Source organism: Protopterus annectens, chromosome 8.part0, assembly GCF_019279795.1.
Source record: "Protopterus annectens isolate FY-2018-M chromosome 8.part0, PAN1.0, whole genome shotgun sequence".
Lineage (NCBI taxonomy): Eukaryota > Metazoa > Chordata > Ceratodontiformes > Protopteridae > Protopterus > Protopterus annectens.
In genome coordinates, this window is record NC_056741.1 from 1,319,806,481 (window position 1) to 1,319,826,826 (window position 20,346).

At 42.1% G+C, this 20,346-nt stretch overlaps 1 protein-coding gene across 6 annotated transcripts in view; it reads left to right on the plus strand.

Annotated features, from left to right (window-relative positions):
• The window catches only part of TBRG1 (transforming growth factor beta regulator 1), a 675,454-nt gene that overhangs the window by 160,219 nt on the left and 494,889 nt on the right, over positions 1-20,346 (plus strand). For all 6 annotated transcript variants that reach the window (XM_044080849.1, XM_044080848.1, XM_044080847.1 and 3 more), the window contains one exon: positions 16,012-16,074. In XM_044080849.1, coding sequence (XP_043936784.1) covers positions 16,012-16,074 — 63 coding nt within the window. The remainder of the gene's footprint in view (positions 1-16,011; positions 16,075-20,346) is intronic.

Genomic DNA, 20,346 nt, shown 5'->3' on the forward strand with positions numbered 1-20,346 from the left:
AGACAGTACTCTTTTTTTATCCCTGACTGTAAGAAAAATACAATTTGATAAAAAAACAATACACATCTAGTCCCTGATCTAAAACAGAAAACAGAAAAAAGTAGATTCACCTTACCTGAGCCCACGTGATTAATCACCAATTCGCGGAGACCCGTCCTTCAGTCACAAATCAGAAGGTGGCTGGCCTCTTTTGTCGACAATTCAGTCGGAGGACTTATCATATAAGAAGAACCGATTTGGTTTCTTCCCCGTACGGTTTCAGCCACCTGGCCATCTGATCCGAGGCGAAGAGAGGGTTCCGGTCCAGAGGACCAATCTGCAAAAGGAAAACTTCAAAGATCAATACACGTCAGGTTCAAGCAAGGCACCCTTTATTACTTGCAGCAAGGAGACAAAGCATGTAGGTACAAGATTTGTCTGACTATCTGGTGGTCAGTATGTTATTCTTATACAATTCTCTTCATGTCACACAGAAAATGTTACTAATCTACTGCTGACGTAGTTGAACACAGCTTTCTGTATGTTACACAGAAAATGTTACCAGGCTTATTGCTGACATGATCAGATTATTGCTGTTTTGCAAAAACATTTGAGAAAAACAACCTAGCCTTGGGCTTATTTTAGCCCACCTTGTCTTTTCAATTCTTCCATTGTACAGTTCTAATATATGCGATACATTTTGTCTAGATTCAAGGTACATTTCTAGCTTTGGTACAAGTTGTGCTGACTATGGTTTAAGCTTTCAAACATCTATTGCTTTCTTTATCAAGACTTCTAGCAGCTGCACATTTTCTCATGGCATAAGCAGAAATAAAATGTCTCTTATTAAGTTTCCGGTAGCTGCACATATTTTCATTGCATAAGCAGAATAAAGTGTCTTTTATTAAGTTTCTAATAGCTATGTAGATTCATGCAGTATGAACAGAATAAATGTATTAACCCTTTTAAGCCTTTAATGTACTAAGCATGCACATTGCTATTATGCATTTTCCTAACATCCACCCACTCCATCCTGCCTGTACTCTCTTCTTCACCGCTCTTCCACACTCACCATTACTCTGAACTGTTGATTCCAAGTATTTAAACTCATCCACCTTTGCCACCTCTACTCCCTGCATCGTCACTATTCCTCTATCCTCCCTCTCATTCACACACATATATTCTGTCTTAGTCCTGCTGACCTTCATTCCTCTTTTCTCTAGAGCATATCTCCACCTCTCCAGGGTCTCCTCCACCTGTTCCCTACTCTCACTACAGATCACAATGTCATCTGAAAACATCGTAGTCCACGGGGACTCCTGTCTGATCTCGTCTGTCATCCTGTCCATCACCATTGCAAATAAGAAAGGGCTCAGAGCTGATCCTTGATGTAATCCCACCTCCACCTTAAACGCATCTGTCACTCCCACTGCAGACCTCACAGCTGTCTCACTACCCTCATACATATTCTGTACCACTCTTACATACTTCTCTGACACTCCCAATTTCCTCATACAGTACCACAACTCCTCTCTAGGCACCCTGTCATATGCTTTCTCTAAGTCCACAAAGACACAATGCAACTCCTTCTGACCTTCTCTGTATTTCTCCATCAACACTCTCAGAGCAAACATCGTATCTGTAGTGCTCTTTCCTGGCATGAAACCATACTGCTGATCACTAATCATCATTTCCCTTCTTAACGTAGCTTCCACTACTCTTTCCCATAACTTCATGCTGTGACTGATCAATTTAATCCCTCTGTAGTTACTACAGCTCTGCACATCACCCTTATTCTTAAAAATCGGTACTAAAACACACTTTTTCTCCATTCCTCAGGCATCCTCTCACTTTCCAAGATTTCATTAAATAAATATATCCATATCTCTTGCCCTGAAAATGAGAAAGAGTGGTTAGTTGTACTTACTTTTGGCTGGTCTATGAAGTAAGTGTTCTGTATTAAATTTTGATGTTTGTTTGTTTATGGATTAATTTGCTCTCCTTATCTCTGCAGCCTCCAGATCTTCAGTGTACTATTTCCACACACACACACACACACACACACACACACACACACACACACACACACACACACACACTCAGTTATGCAAAGGGGGGAGTGCTGTGGATTGTCCACACTGGATATTCCTTACAAGCAACCCTACCTACCAGCCTGAAAGGATCGGAGGTGGTTTCCCTGGTCTCTGTCATGGAAATCATACCATCTCTGCATGCTCCTTGAGCCTGTACAAACCCCTCTTCCACAGAGGAAGCGAGAGGAGTGACCATCTTCACCTCTGTCCCTACTTGCCTGGCTGTTCCGTTACCAAGACTGCCCATATAGAACACATCATTGTACAACTTTAAGGATACTAGACTGGCTTGAACTTCCCAACATTATTCTTTATAACCAACTCTCTCTAACTCATAGAATTGTAACACAACCAACCAGAACCCCTGCACTACAAAATCTTATCCTTCCTTACAGTTCCAGCAGACCACTTCACTCTAACAATAAGAACATACAGTCTCCAAGGCCACCAACACTGCAGGAGAATCTTTATTTTCCAGCTGTATGTCTCATATATGGAACTCCCTTCCTACTCCATTCTCTCAATCTTGCCCAATAACCACTTTAAGCCATCACTTAAAGCTTATCTAAAAAATAAGTGGCTATATTCCTATACTAACCACATGTGAATGCCCTAATACATTGCAGTATACTCCAACCATACCCAACTTCTTCCCCGGTGTTTAATCTTGATTCTTACAGGTTTGTCTTAACCTTGACCTAAAAGTCATATTTTACAAATAGTACTAGCTATGTTCAAAGCCTAGGTTTTGTTTTCATGATGTAAAAAAATTGTATTTTCTTATATATACTACATTTTGTTTACTTTATACTTATTATAGATTTATTGTAATTCGTGCATTAAAATTTACTGTTACTCATGGAGCTTTTCTCCCCGGGCCTCCACTGAAAAAGGACCTGTGTCCATTCAGACTTTCCCGGTAATCAAATGTTAAATAAATGAATAAATAAAATAATCAAACTCAGTTCACTTGGGCTGCAATAAGGATTTCATCCTCCTTAACTGTAGAGGCAGGCATTAGAATTTGATTATGAGGAGTAGTGAGCATGTTTTAGTTATACTTTGGCTTATCTGCTAGTGCAGGAAAATGTTCCAGCTATAGTACCTTAAGTAAAATGTTGCAAGAGAGCAGACCAGAAACTTTCCTCAACCGGAAGTCAATTTGCTCTGTGTAAGGTGGAACAATGGAGGTATCATTTGGGAGCCCAGAGGATAAAACTGTAGATAGTGTTAGAAAGCACCTACAGGTTATGTGTGATAAAAATCCAAAATCGAAGGAAGGGGTACAAAGAAAGGATCTATTCCCTTTGAGGTCCAAATATAATTTTTTCCCATTTACTTTGGTTTATCTTTTTGATAGATTGATTTTCAGAGACAGAAATAATGTGGACCATCGAGGAGGATAGCCTAGCATCTCTAGCTATTGTTAGATATGGAAGAATCATGCAGTTAATTTCAGGGCTTTTAGATCCAGTAGAGGCAATCTGGACAGGTGACTCAGAAGGTCTGAATTCAGATCCAACACTCACGGAAGATGTAGCAAATAAGACCACAAGAAGGGGAACCAAACCTGCTGGGGCCAAAAAAGGGCAATGAGGATAACTCTGATCTTGCACCTTCTGGCTTTCTGAAGGAATTTTATTATTAAGGGCATTAGGGGAAAGGCATAGAGGATACCTGGGGGACAAATTATAAACTAGTGCATCCATTAATGACTGTTCCTATAGAGGGATCAAGGCAAAGTAACTGTAGCACTTGTTGCTCAGGCATGAGGTGAACAGATCACCGCAAGGTTGGCCTCAGCGGCTGAAAGTCTGTGTTGCCACTGTCTGAGTGACAACTTGAGGCAGAAGAATCTACCTGCTCAACTTGTTTGCTATTACATTTGACACCTCCAGGATGTGCATTGCTATTACAAAATGATGGGAAGATTTTGCCCACTGCCACACAGTCATGGCTTCCTGGCAAAGTGGACAAGAGCAGGTTCCCCCCGATTGTTAATATATCAGACTGCTACTGTGTTGTTTGTTGGAGAGGGTGTGCTAGAATACAATGCTAGGAGGACCACCTTCATCTCAAAGACATTGATGCGAATGTTAGCCTTAGGGATGACCAATCACCTTGAACTATCTTCCTTTCAAAATGCCTCCTACCCAAAAGGGAGCATCCGTGGTCTCTGTGGCCTGCAGGTTTGATGGACAAAAGGTTCATCCTCCTATCACTGATAGGGGGATTTTCCATCATTTGATATCATTTCTGCAAACCTGTGAAAGATTAATCTTGGTATGAAGGGGTAAAGAGTTTGTGACCATTGTACTGAGAAGATCCACTGGAGTGCCCTCTTGTAATACTTTGCTAAGGTAACTAATGTAATTGTAGAGTCCTTCAAATTAAGTATTACTCTTGCTTGAGGAAAAGGACGCTGAATGACCTGGGTAGCCTCTAATCAAAGAGAAAGCACTCTGGTGTCTGGGAGCTTGGCAATTTGAAGTGACCATCTGGAATTTTGTCCGTCTTATGAATCGATTGAGATAACTTGGGCTCAAGGTAGGCCTGAGATCCCCTGTCTTCTTTGGAACTGAAAAGGATATAGAATATGAAAAAAAATATATATATAGAATAGACTTTGTATTCGTACTGGTCTCGGGGACATGTTGGATGACTGTTTTTTTGTGTAGCAACTTGAGTACATCTCTTGCTGCAGATTATAACTGGCTGGGTGGAACATTAGGAATCTTTTTCTTTTTCTTTGGAGGATAAGAAAAGGTAATGGAATAGCCCCGTGATTATTCTTGGCACACGTTAATCCATAATATCTTGTCAGGCGTATGGGTGCAAGGATAAATACCTCTGGCTGCCTTCAGAGTATGTCAGTTGGGTAACTTTTCAGGAAAGCTGATAGGATTCCTTGGCAAAGGGACCATGAAAATCTTGGTTGTGTGGTCCACCTCTGCCCCTAGGGCAACATCTGTTTCAGTTGCCTTCCTTTCTGCCCTGGCAAGGACCTGTCTCCAGGAGTGTCCTGGAGATAACCGTATGATTTTCTGAACCACATCTTCTTACCACCCCATTGAAAGCCCTTTGAGGTTGTGGAGAAGTGGATCCCAACAGCAGACAGGGTTTTACCATTTTGTTCACTCCCAGTAAGCGGTTCTTTTATTTAAGTCTGAAAAGTATGAAACCATCAAAAGGGGCATTGACTAAGACTGTGGTAAAGCCTTCCATAAAGCCTCAAAGGTGCATCCAAACACTGGTGACTGCTGTCCTAGCTATGCCATCAGCTGCATTGGAGAGCAGATGCTTAGACACATTAGACATAGACTGAAGGGTACACAGTTGGGGGTCCACAGTTTTCTGAACATCCACCGAAGAGTTACCCAAGCGGGACTGGTAAGTTCCTTGGTCAGGTTCCTCTGAAAATGTTTCATATAAGCAAGATAGTTAAGCATCCAGAGTGTCAATCTGTCCACCACCCTCGACTCCCTATTAGGGGGATGGACAGAAGAACTCTACTGAGATGGTTCCTTTTAAGTGGCTGTCACTGCTGCTGTAGCATCTAATGGCGGACCCTTGCTGCAGTGTTTTCTAGCTTTCGGGCAACCAAAATGTATTTATTTATTTATTTAACATTTGTTGACTGGGAAAGTCCGACTAGGAACAGAGCATATTTTCAGCGGAGGCCCGTGGAGAAACACCTCAAATCCTATTTGTTTTTTGGAAAATGGGTTCAACTACATCAGGATCCTTCCAGGCCCACTGAGCAACCAAAGAGCATCAGTGGGAGGTACCACCCAGAATGCAGATTAGCCAGCACCAAAGGACTCGTAGAACACAGATTAATTTGGAGAAGGAGTATCTGTGGACCAGCCCCCCCTCCTTATTGCTTTATCATTTCTGGGATATTACCAAAGGTGACGTCTTCTAGAGAGGATATTGAGGAACCTTCACCTTCATCCAGATCAGTGTCCTCAGTGATGTTCTCTGGAGATGAGTCTAGATATTTCGTTTTACAAGTCTGTTTCCTAGGACCTTGTCTCAGGAGGAATTTCATGAGACAAGCCTGAGTCAGATTCACAACTTGAATTTTAAGTATCCTCCAGGTGTAATGGAGCTGACTGTCTCTTTTGATCTGAATGAGTAGAGTGAGTTGTAGGATCCAAAAGAGTATAGGATGGGATTGAGCTTGAAAGTGGTACCTGACTTCTTGGCTTACTGAAAATCCTTTGAGACACCTCCAAAGCCAAGACCACAATCAGGACCAAAAGAACTTCCCTCCTATCTGGAGGAGGATTGACCCCCGACTCTGACCAACATTAGCTCTCAGGCTGACACCAGACCTGAGGTATCGAAAGCCAGAGCCCCAAGAGCTAGAGTCATCTCTACTTCCCAGGCCACTGTGCCAACACTTCAACTCCGAGACTCATCCCGATACAAAAACATGGGATTCGAGAGAGCCATGGAAGATGGAGTCGAAGTTGACAGAACTCTTGGCTCAGACAGAGGTGCACCAGGGGTTTGGACTTGTGGGAATCAGATTCAAAGGGCAGACCGGTACTGGAGATATCAAGGGAGGGGTAGTTGGACCCATACCCAGACAGCCTAAGGGGGACAACTCCGCAAGAACCCCCTACTTGAATTTTCCTCCTGAAGAATCTCCGCATCATTCACTCAACATCCATTTCACCAAGGCTTCGGGAAGACCAGATAGACCTTGAAGATGATGCTACAGAGTCTGGAGTATCACTTTTCTGGAAAATCAGTGAATGTAGCCTTGGGCTCACTAGATCTAGAGAAAATCTTGGGGAAGATGAGGGAGATTGGATCCGAGGAACTGGTGGAGCCAACATTCTCTGATTTTTGGGTACAAGAACCAAAGAATCCCTTTGATCTGGAGACCTTTTTCTAGTCTTTTCTGACCTTTCTTTCTTCAGATGTTTCTTGTCCCTATTTGGAGTTTTTCCATCTATTTTTCAGGAGAAGCTGAAGCTGGCCTCGAAGTAGGTGGAAGGTTGAGATGTAGGAGGGGGAAGTAAGTCTTTCAATAATAGTTTTTCTTTATGGCCCTGAATAGCCCTTTTTCTTTAGGAGGCATAAATCTCACAGTCAACATTCAAATGAGTAGCACCCAAGCAACACACACACACACAGTGAGTGTGGGTCTTCTATAGAATTTTACGTGTACTGGCCATGCATGTTTTGAACCCCTGGACATTGTCAGACATGAGATGAACAAACTGTGTCCTTCTGTTCTTATGTTGCAGTTTTCTTAACATGAGGGATTCACTGCCAAAGGCAGTCCTAAAGTTCTGCCAGTATACAAAAGACTTTAAACTACTGCAAGGTATGCAGGACGTCGCACGTAGGAGAGTAGCCAGTGTAGGTCATAAAAGTGACGTCTGCTCGTACCATCCTCATAATTTTTCTGCCACTTGTGTGAACGCCATCTATGATCATTGGTCTGCCAGTCCAAGTTGTTTGCTGGATACAGTAGATTCAGATAAGTGCCCTGTTGGGGTTTTCTTTTATATTTTTTGCTACTCCTTTTTTGCTGTGAGGTTACATGTCTTCCAAAAAAGGCAAATGCCAGTGTGGAAGACAAATTCCACATAAAGACAGTCATAATTAGTATCTCTTCTGCTTAGGGCCCAGCCACTACCATAAGTCTTTCCCTATCTGCAAAGCTGTTCTTCCTAAGACCCTGCTTAGCAGCCTTTTGTCTCTTTATATTTATCTTGAGAATCAGAGACTGAAAAGGTAAGTGCACGACGTTATGCAGTGTATGTTGTGGTCTTCTTCTGAGCCTGCTATAAAGGCTAAAAAAGTTGAACCTGAAGCTTCAGCTGCACCTCTCCTTCCAGAAGTGTTTCTCAAGGCTGATGTAGGCTTGGAGACCCATCTGGATTTTGGCTTGGATTCTAAGGCGGGTACCACATCTGAGGCCACAATGGATCCTGCCATCGGCACGTCCTTGGAGGCTATCCAGATGTCTGCTTTGGACGAACAGGAGAAACCAAGGCTAATTATTTCAGAAGGTATTCTGCAAATTTTAATAAGAGGGGAAGTACCAACAAATGCCATTGAATGTAGGTTTATGTCGGGTCCCTCCACTTTTCACAGGGCTGATGTTCCTCTTAAAAAGAAGCAGAAAACCAAATATTTCTCTGCTCCCCAGGACCTACCTGCTGATTGTCAGGCTTTCACACAAGGCTTGTTCAATGCCTTTATGGCTCTTAAACCTCCCTCAGGGGGTTCCCTTCTTAGCCCTACTTTAACTTCTTCACCACAGAAAAGGATTAGAGTGCAGGCGTCTTCTGAAGAGGAGGATTCCTCAGAAGATGATTCCTTGGCTTACTCTGCTGAGATTACCTCCTCCTTGGAGTGTGCCTTTCCTGAGGAATAGTCCAATGGCACAGAGCCTCCTGGTGAAGATATCACCTTTGGGGACACTATTGCCAGGATGAGAGAGTATTTTAAGTGGGACTGCTGTCAGGTGTCTGAGGTGTAGAAAAGGTACTATGACTTGCTTCAAGTTTATTCTCCCTTTCCTTCAGCTGTGTCTCCGGTTTTAACAGCTTTTCTTGATGCCTTCTCTTCTGCATCAAAGACTCCTGACTCTCAACCCCCTGCTACTAAAAAGTCAAACAGGTTGTATAAAGTTCCAGAGGACTGTAAATTTCTTTACATATGTCCATTAGCAGATCCAGTGACTGTTTCTGTGGCTGCTGATGAACCTTCTAGACTATTGCCATTTACTTCTCTTCTCCCTTCAGATAAAGAGTGTAAGACCATGGAAAGTTTGGGAAAAAAGGTTTATACCTTGGCCACCCTACCTTTCCATGCTATCAGTTACCAAACCCATATGACCAAGTATGCTTTAGCTCTCTTTTCATAGGCTACTTAGCTTCTCTTTGACCTTTCAGGGTCAGAAGTTAAGTCACAGCTTTCATCAGTTCTGGGGGCTACCTCCCAGGAAGCACACCACTTCATTTAATGCAGCTATGATGCAGCTGAAGCATCTGCTAGAGTGGTTGCATATAGTTTTGTTTTGAGGCAATACTTCTGGTTGAGGCTTCAGCCACTTTCAGATGATTTTAAAGCTAAATTACTGGATGCTCCCTTAGATGACAAGACTTTGTTTGGGGCTGCAGCAGCAGACGTTCAAGTCTTTGCAGAAGAAGGGTAAAGAATTACAGGACCTAAAACACATCTTTGTGTCTCTGATTCCTAAATTCCAAAGGAATTACCCAGCATAAATTCTTTTTGTTAGGAAACAAGCTCACACTCCTCCATCCAGAAGTAAGAGGGGTATTGGGGAAACCTACTGCTTCCAGATGCTCCTGCCCATAAACAGACTTTTCCAGAAAGGCCCAGGTAGTCCATGACTACCAACTTTTTCTCAGCCACTTTCCTCTCTATCTCTGCATCTTTCCCTTTTCCCTTCCAGTATGGGAGCATATCACTCAAGATTGATGGGTTCTCTCCATTAGCCACAAAGGGTATTTCATGGTGTAAGAAACTCTTCCATCTTTCATGGGTATTCCTCAACCACATCTAGAGCAGCTACAGTTTTTTCCAGAGGTGCTCCAGGTATTGAAATCCCAAGGAACTATTCAAGAAGTTCCTCTGCACCAAAGAGAAAGAGGTTTCCACTCCCAGATGTTCCTGGGTCCTAAAGGAGATGGCTCTTGAAGACCCATTCTGGATCTTTCACATCTCAACACCTTCCTAAAGGTCCCAACCTTCCGCATACTTTCTCTGCCTACCTTGTTTCCCCTCATCCTTCCACAGGCTTTTATGGACTCCCTGGGCATCAAGGATGCTTACTTTCACATTCCCATTCATCCCCTTTTCAGCAAATGTTTGCATTTTTCTGTTTCAGAACATCTTCATTTCTGTGCTTTGCCCTTTGGTCTCTGTGGCACCAAGGGTATTTACAAAATGCTTGGCTCTTGTGATTGCTTATTGCAGACTCTAGGGTGTACAGATCTTTCCATATCTGGATGATCTCCTGCTCCAGGCACTCCTTCCATACATCTTACAACAGAATCTCTGTTTCATTGTTTCCCTTCTACAAAAACTGGGTTTCACAATAAACTTCCAAAAATCTTTCCTCATCCAGAAAAGTCTGTCTCTAACCAGATTCTTCCAAGACCTTCTTCCCCTGCAGTCTTTTACAGCCAGGGAGTTCCTCTGCCTTCTAGGGTTCATGGCATCCATCATCCTCATGTTAACTCTGACCAAATTTCACAAGGAAATTTCAGTGGTACTTCAAGTCAGTTTGGAGCCAACATGCACAACCACTGGACTTTGTTGTTCCTCTTCTTCCTTGTCTGAAGAGGGAACTTTGGTGGATTCAGCAGATTTCCCTAATCCCAAGCCTTCCTCTGCATCTTCCTCTTCCAATCCAGGAGTTGTTTGCAGATGCCTCAGACTTGAGTTGGGGGCAGCCTTTGCATCCTGGAAGGTTCAAGACCTTTGGTCCCCTTTTCAAAGGATGGAACACATATACATAAAAGAGATGAGAGCCCTGCTATTGGCTCTGCAAACCTTTCACTCTCTTTTTTGTCCAGGTCCTCTAAAACTGTTTGCAGACAACATGGAGACAAAATCATACCTTCTGTGTAGGCTAGCCTTCTTGGCATCAGGACTGGCTACTCAGTACCAGGTCACCCTTCAGATAGTGTACATCTCCAATCAGAATGTAGTGGCAGACACTCTGAGCAGGACCACGAGTTAATCCCACAAATGGATGCTTCACAGGGATGTGTTTCTGGACATTCTCCACTGGTGGGTTATTCCTCAAGTAGTTCTCTTTGCCTCTCCTTTGAATAGAGAACTTCCAAAATTTTTTGCCAGAGTTCCAGAACCTCTGGTGTGGAAGGTGGACACCCTTTCTTTCTCATGGAAGGGAGTGTTTCTTTATGCATTTCCCCCTTTCCTCTTATTCAGAAAGTTCTGCTGAAGATTCAGCAGGACAAACCAAAAATCTTGCTGATGACTCACTTTTGACCAAGACACCATTGGTTCCTTCTTCTTCTGCATTTAGCCAAGAGCAGTCTTCACAAGTTACTTCACAGGGTGGATCCTCTCACACAAGAGAAGGGATGCCTCATACACCCACAGCTGTCAACTCTGCATCTGACACTGTGGGTGATAAGCTTCTGATTCCTTTCAGACACCTCTTTTCAGAGGACTTGCTTAGGGTTCTGCAGGAGGCCAGAAAACCCAATACTAGGAAATCCTACTTATCCAAATGGATGAGGTTTTCCATCTGGTGACTGTCTTGTAAATTAGACCCACTTTTTGTGGATGTCCCTCTATTTTTATCTTACTTGTGTGAACCGCTGAAGGCTGTGTTGGCTTATTCCTTTGTGAAAGCTCATCTATCAGTAATTTCTGCTTGCCTGCCTTTGTCTCCTCCTTTGTCCTCTAAATTGTAGGTTAAACTCTTCCTTAAAGGCGTCCTTCACATCCTTCACATCAGACCTCCCAGGAAGCCTGTTCCTCCTCCTTGGGGCCTCCATTTTGTCTTGGAAAAACTCACTGTGGATTCGTTTGAACCTCCAGCTACAGCTACTCTGCAACACTGTACTTGGAAGACTGTGCTATTATTAGGCATCACTTCAGCCAGGAGGGTGTCCGAACTTCAACCCATGATGGCTTCTCCTCCATTCCTGGTTTTCCATAAGGACAGGTTTTTCTTGCGTACTAACCATTCTTTTATTGTCCAAGTTTGTAAATGAGTTGTCCCTTAACCAATCTATTCATTTGCCTACTTTTCCCCCCTCCCCATTCATCTAGTGAGAGAGTGCTACACACCTTGGAAGTACATAGACAACTCAGATTTTACTTGGATAAGACTAAGGCTGTCAGGAAAACTGATCAGTTTTTTGTGTTTCTTTTCATCCCAGGGCTCTGGGAATGCTGTTTTCCAAGCAGACCATTTCCACTTGGATTTCTAAGGGTATTTCCTTTTGTTGTGTTTTTCATGGTAAGAGCCTTTCTACTCCTGTTAATGCTCATTCTATGAGAGCTGTGGCTTCTTCAGGTGCTGTTTTCAAAGGTTTGGCTACTAACTCCATTTTCTGTTCATACTTTTACTAAACACTGTAAACTGGATGGCATCTCCAAATCTAGAGCAGGCTTTGCTAGAGCCATTCTCCATGGCTTTTTAGAAAGCACCTCTACTCCCTCCCCTCCCTTTCTTATTCATGAGTTTTGGTACTCTCCATCATGTTAAGAATACTGTAACATAAGAATAGAAGGACATAGAATAGTTGTGTAAAATTGTGCCATAACCATAGATGTCCTTCTCTTCTGTGTTGCAGTATTCTATCCCTCCCACCTTCCCCCTATTTTTTGTCTTTTTTCCTGGATGTATGCTTACCTCCTTTTTTTCCTTAGGCTGGTTCTTACTGGGGCATTCAATTCTGAGAATGGTACATATAGACGTCACTTTTATGGCCGACGTCGGCTGTTAGGTTACATGCGACGTCCCACGTACCTTGCAGTAGTTGAAGTCTTTTGTATACTGGCCAAACATTGGGACCACCTTTGGCAGTGAGTCCCTCATGATAAGAGTACTGCAATGTAGAAGAGAAGGACATCTATAGTTACGGTAAGATTTTACACAAATATTCTTTCTGTTGTAACCTGTAATTGTAGTATATACAGAGGAAAACGGTTTTGATTACTTTTCTTTAACTCTTCATAAACTATTTTCAGCTATTTCTAAGCTATCTTAAAAGGTATTTTACAACTATTTCTTTTAAAATGGTGCATGCACACACTTTAACAAGTAAATCACACACACAAAAAAAGAGATGTCTTAATTCTTAAGCGATCCTGTGTGTAGAATACTAACACCCTAACCGCTATTATCTATTAGTAATAAGTATTTAAGGCAGGTATTTAAGGAAGGAAGGAAAGAGAAATTTAAGTCCAAGAAATAGCATTTATCCCACCAGAAAAGCAAAGCTCTCTGAAACATGTCTGAACTGATCAGATGGCAAACAAGATCTAAGGTATTTTGGTGGAATGGAGGGAATTATGGGTAAGGGAGGAGCCAGAGCCTTGGATTCACAGCTTCAGAAAAAGGCACCAAGATCGGACCTGGTCAGATCAAAGGTTGAATTGGGTGAAAATAGACATTGGATATATGTGTGTGTAGGCATATCTATCTATATATATATATATATATATATATATATATATATATATATATATGTGTGTGTGTGTGTCTGTGTATGTATATATATATATATATATATATATATATATATATATATATATATATATATATGTATATATATCGGAATTGTGGCCAAAAAAGTTAAACTTTGGTCTCATCAGACCATAACACATTTTCCCACATACGTTTGGGAGACTTGATGTACTGTGCTGCAAATTTTAGCAGGGCCTGGCTGTTTTTCTGTGTAAGAAAAGGCTTCCATCTTCCAACCCTGCCCCATAGTCCAGACATATGGAGAATACGGGAGATTATTGTCACATATAGTACACAACCAGTACTTGCCAGAAATTCCTGCAGCTCCTTAAGTGTTGCTGTAGGTCTCTTGGCAGCCTCCCTGACCAGTTTTCGTCTCGTCTTTTCATCAGTTTTGGAGGGACTTCCAATTCTTTGCAACATCATTGTTGTCCCATATTTTCTCCACTTTTTGATGACTGCCTTCACTGCATTCCATGGTATATCTAATGCTGTGAAAAATTCTTTGTACCCTTCTCCTGACTGATACCTTTCAACAGTGAGATCCCTTTGATGCTTTGTAAGCTTTCAGCGAACCATGGCTTTTGCTGTAGCATGCAACTGAGTAAATGTCAGGAAAATCGAACTAGGACAGCTGAATTTTATTTGGGGTTATTCAGAGTCTCTTTCATTGATGACAGTTGTGTACGCAAGAAGACTGAATGCTGTAATTAAATCAAAAGGTGCTTCTACAAAGTATTGTATTTTTGTAATGTATTATTATCACTACAGCACATAGACTAATATTTAATCCAACCAAATGCCCCGCTCTAACTAACATCCTTCCCCATACATCCCAAATAGAACTGTCAGATCTGAACACCAAAACTTAATTACTGTCCACAAACCTAAACGTCCTGCTAGACAACTTCTCCTCTCCTTCTCCTTAGGTAAGAAATGGAACTCTCTCCCTTCCACACTAAGGACAATGTCAAACACAAACAACTTCAAAACTCAGCTTTACACCTACTTCTCCTCCAAATGGAAATGTAATTGTATTCTGCTTGCCTAGAACCCTTTAACAAAAACCCCTGGGAGGGTATCCTTCTGAGTTCCTAAGCACCTTATAGCTGGCTATAACCTTCTATAGCTAATTCCCATAAGATCTCTCACACTCTGTAAATATTGTAAATAGCTTTTGACTTTTGACTTTAACTGTGTGAATTTGTTAAAATGTATCTGTATGATATTTTTCCACTATGGGTAGTATTGCTCATGCTTTGTATTATTTGATATGTGTTTGTACTTGTACTTTTATTTTTATTGGACTGCTATCTTTACTGTAATCTGTTTCATGGAGCTTTGCTCCCCGGGCCTCCACTGAAAAAGGGCACTCTGGGCCCAGTGGACTTCCCCAGTAATCAAACTGGAAATAAATAAATAAAATGTAGGTATGTATATGTACATATATTTGTGTAAACAAAATAAGAAGTAAATCTGCTACCAAAGTCCACGAATCACCTTAAAAGTTTATTTTAAGCGCTTTCATGCACTTCTTTGTAATATGATAGATTTTTTCTAATAGTTTTAAATTAAGAATGTTTAGGGTTTTATTTGGTTATAGTGCTGTTGGATTTTAACAAAAATTGTTGAGAAGAAAGGATGGTTTCATTTTTTAATTCAATCATGGTAATTGTTTAATTTGAACTAATTGGTTCAATTATATAATATGGTTGTTTGGTATGTTTTTTTGTCTGAGGAAGTGCACTCACAAGAAGTGCATGAAAGCGCTTACAATAAACTTTTAAGGTGATTCGTGGACTTTGGTAGCGAATTTACTTCTTATTTTGTTTATCCTGTTTGTGGTTTTTTTTGGTTTACATGGTACATATATTTGTGTGTATATGTATATGTATATATATGTATATATATGTATATATATATATATATATATATATATATATATATATATATATAAAAAATGTAGGTATGTATATGCACATATATTTGTGTGTGTGTGTGTGTATATATATATATATATATATATATATATATCTATATATATATATATCTATATATATATCTATATATATATATATATATATATAAAATGTGTGCATGTGTATATTGTATATATGTATGTGTATTCGTATTTAAATATACAGGTGTACAAGTCTAGGATATAAATATATGCATGTATGTGTGGTAGATGTATTACATACATATGTGTGTATGTGTGCTCATATACATATATACTCATACACAAATATAATATCCATATAAATAGTGTGTAAAATTATAGTAGGCACAACCAGGCAAATAAAATTTATTTATTGATTTGTTTTATTTTACATTTGTTGACCGGGATAGTCCAACTGGATACATGTCCATTTTCAGCTGAAGCCCAGGGAGAAAAGCTCCAAACTTACAAACGGATAAAGACAAGCAAGTTATAGTGTATGCACATACATATTGTATTAACATACAAGTTACACTCTCATATTTCCAGCCTATGAAGAATACAGTTTATGTTCAGAAATATATACAAATATGTTACAGTTTGTCTTATCAAACCTATAGGTGCAGCTATATACAGAAATACAGATACAGGCAATATAAAAGAAATGCTTGACTGCAAGACTATTTTTAAGTGCAACTATACTGTCATAAACAGTGAGTGAAAATTTTAGTTAGTGGATCTTAGACTGCATATGTTTAATAGTTTGCTTTTTTCAGACGCAGAAAGGAAGCAGACGCTTTAAAAGAATTGAAAATCGGAATGGAGTTTTTGCTCTTTTGGTAAGTGCCAATATATAGAAGAATAGTAACATGGAATGACTGTCATCAAATAGTTTAGTTAATGAAGTGAGTTATCCACTGGATCATTATTTAACGTTTCTTCGTTTTGAAGCCACGCTTTGGTGCTTCTTGATTTTCAAAGGCTTATGCAGCAGATACATGTTGTGGGACTCCTTACCTCTGGCAGGCATCAGTATTTTGAGTCTGATTCTCACAGGTTTTAACTAGATGTTCTTCGTGTTTCACTGTTGCAGTCATCACATTTGGGGTTATCCCTGTCAGGGTAGCCCTCAGTCAGCCCGAATACCAGAGTCTTAGTATTTCTGCGTTGGTTGCTGTCGCTTCAGGACTGACGTCAGGTCGTCAGTAGTATAAAGTAAGGCAGCCAACTCTGTTACATCAGTCTTTCTTGCCGAGGAGCCCGAAACAGAAGCAGTTTACACGAGTGCCGGTTGGCCGTTATGTAAGTTTTTGTTTTCTGAATTGAAGTTCAAGTCTTCTAAAACCTAAGTACCCCATTGGGGATCCTTTTTTCTTGCTCTAACCAATGTCAGAAAAAGTTAACAATTGTCTCACCTGTGGAAAGCAAATACCACACTGAGACTTTCATTCTTACTGCGTCACTTGCTTAGGCCCAGACTACGACGTCCCCCACTGTCGCTTTTGTGTGTGCTTTGTTCAACACCAGAACTATATGTCGTTGGGCCCTTAATGCTAGATATTTTTGCTCTCAGTCCTCAGTTTCTCATATGGCTTTGGTAAGCCATCTAACAGCAGATCTTCTGAAAAAACCTAAGGATAAAGACAGAGACAGACCACACAGGTCCAAAGCTACAGAGACAGACCGCACAGGTCTAAACCTTCCGACAACGCTTCCATTAAGCTAGTCATCAGTTCTCTGATCCTCAGTGAGGCGCTTTCGCAGCCCCTGATGCCCGCTTCTGTGGATTCGCAGGCCGCTACCGAGACCCTTTCGGAGTCCGGTATGCCACAAAACTCTTCATCGACTAAGGATCCTGTGGTTGTCTTTACCTTGGATGAGTCCGGAGCTGCTGAGCAGGCTGCGGCTTCCGAGGAAGTACTTCGCACTACTGATTCTCGATACAAACCGACTTCTTTCGCATCTACTGTTCTTTCAAAAACTGCCAAGTTTCTAAGGCCCAGGGTATGAACCACACCCAAGAAACTGACGACCCCATCTCGGACACCTGCTTCCTTGCCTCAGTCTCAAATGCTTAAAATGGCGGAAGACCTTATAATGTTGATCAGGGGAAGCCATGCTACCCCTTCCAAAAGAAAAAGAGATTTGTCCCCAGTAGTCTTATCTAAACAGGAGTCTGATGCCTCTGAATATGAAGACATGCAACCCCTCTCTGCTTATGGGGATTCTGATGCAGAGGAATCCATTCCTTCAGCCTCTCCACCCAAAAACTTTTCCTTTGGAGAAACACTTCATACTTTAAGGGAGCATTTCCAATGGGAATGTCAGGACTACCCTCAGTCTAAAAAGAGACTCAGGGAATTTTTAGATCTTCCACAGCACAGACCCTTGGCCATTCCTCCTATCCTGGATGTTGTGGATGATGTTTCCATGGAATCTAGTTTAACTCCTGACACCCTCCCTCCTGCTCCCAGGAAACCTGACAGGTTTTACAAAGTCCCTGACTCTCACAAATATCCTTTCAAAGATCCTACTGCTGACTCTGAAGCTATCTCCCAAGGGCCTAAAGGAATTAAAATAACTTATGCTAAGAATCCCACCCCCTCAGGTAGGGATTCCCGAGCATTAGACAGATGGGGTAAAAAAGTATACACCTCTGCTGCTCTTGCTATTACAGCACTAAAATTGTCAGTTCCATATGCTAAAATTTCGGCAGCATACCATGGAACTCTTCAAACAAAAAATGTCAACTTTTCCCACTTGTGCAGAAAATAAAGAGCTGCAAGACTTAATGCATTCTGCAAGTCAAGTAACTAAGCACACCTTACACTGTGGTTTTGATGCCCTAGAAGCATCTTGCAGGGCAGCAGTCATCGGTTCTGTCTTTGGAAGGCATGCTTGGCTTAAGGAACAGCCATTGCCAGACCATGGCAAATCTAAACTACTGGATGCACCCTTGCACAAAGACAACTTATTTGGCACCAAGGCAGAGGAGGTCTTAAAAAATATGGAAGAAAATGCTAAATCTATGCAGACAGTTAAGAATTTCCTGCATGTCCAGCCACCCAGGTTCAGTAGGCATTGCCCCTCCAACCACTGGTCCTTTCCTGCCCCCTCCAGGTCAGTTCAACCCAGACCCCCCCCCAACAACAGCCACAGGGAATGCAGAGATCAAAGCAATAGAGTACCTCCACTTCTAAACCAGGGAGTGCAAAGCTAACCCCTCATGGTAAGAACTCACAATGACTTTCCACTTCCACCCCTCCCTCTGCCAACCTGCACTTGCCCCTTGGAAGAAAACTCTCCTTCCACGCAAGCACCTGGGCCACCATTACCAATGACCACTGGGTCCTCAACATAGTGTCCCAGGGATACAAATTTTCTTTCCCCACTGTACCAACCCCAAAAGGGTTTCCAGCTCTACCTCCAAACCAGTGGGCAGAGGCCAAAATCAATTTTTTTCCCTGCTCTCCATGAGGGCAATAGAGCAAGTTCCTACAGAAAAGATAGGCCAAGGTTTCTACTCCAGTATCTTCCTGGTACCCAGAAAAGAGGACACTTGGCACCCCATCCTCAATTTATCAATTCTAATTCTTCCTAGTGATACCAAAATTCAAAATGCTCACCCTCCAGCAGCTACTACCTATGCTCTCCAAGGATGCTTGGCTAGCCACCCTAGACCTAAAAGAGGCTTACCTACACATCCCAATCAGGGAATCATGCAGGAAATATCTACATTTCAGGGCAGGATCTCTGCACTTTCAGTTCTCTGCACTTCCCTTTGGATTGCCTACTCCTCCCAGAGTTTTCACAAAATGCCTGGCCCCTGCCTTGCTTTTTGCAGGCAAAGAAATATTCACATTTACCCATACTTAGATGACTGCCGAATTCAGGCAGTCAGGAAAAGCTGCTCAAGCACGTGGCCTTTGTAAAGGACCTACTGACCTTCCTAGGGTACACTAGCAATGAAAAGAAATCCAAACTAGTACCCACCCAAAAAATTATATTCCTGGGAGCAACCCTGGGCACAGCATCCCAGATGGCATTTCTTACACCAGAAAAGCAAACTTACCTGACAGCCTATTTCTCTCAATTAGCCACCAGACCCCAGTTGTCTGCAAGGAAAATCCTGCAACTGTGGGGTTCATGACTTCTTGCATTCTACTCATTCCATATGCCAGACTGCATATGAGGAAACTTTAGTGGTACCTAAAAAGCCTTTGGTGTCAACACTCTCAATACCTGGAAACTCTTATACCAGTGATACCTTGTCTAAGGAAAGATTTCCTTTGGTGGCAAGCAACATGCTACCACAACAAGGGGCTACCCTTCTCACCATCCCATACCGTCCAGACCCTCATCACAGACGCATGAGATTATGCCTGGGGTGCACACCTGAACGGCAAGTGCATACAGGGCCAATGGAGCCCACATCAAATACATCTGCACATCAACCAAAAAGAGATTTTAGCTGTCCAGCACGCATTGACAGCTTTCAGACCCCTTCTCTCCCCAGGGGCTCCACTGATCAAAACAGACAACACCACAGTGATGTGGTATATCAACAAGCAGGGAGGGACTCAGTCCTACCCTCTATGCAGGCTCGCCATGACCACTTGGCACACATCCTCAGCCATGCAACTACACCTGGTAGCACAATTCCTGCCAGGCTCTCTAAACTCTCTGGCAGACAGCTTGAGCAGAAATCTTCTGGACCCACATGAGTGGCAGCTAAACTAAATAACCTTCACCCTTATAACTCAGAAATGGGGCACCCCGAAGGTCGACCTCTTTGCTTCCCACTCCAATCATCAGCTCAGCAAGTTCTGCACTAGTGAGCCTCACTACAGGGCCTGGAAAGTGGATACTCTATCCTTCCAGTGGATCAACCTCTCAGTCTATACATTTCCCCCACTACCTCTCATTACTGGGGTACTGCTCAAAGTAAGGGAGGAAAAACCAAGGACAATCCTGATTGACCCAGACTAGCCATGCCAGCACTGGTACCCACTGCTGCGCAGCCTGTCCCCTCTGCCACCATGGCATCTCCCTCAGATCCCAACACTCCTGACTCAGAGGGAAGGAGAATTCATGCATCCCCAATTGCAGAC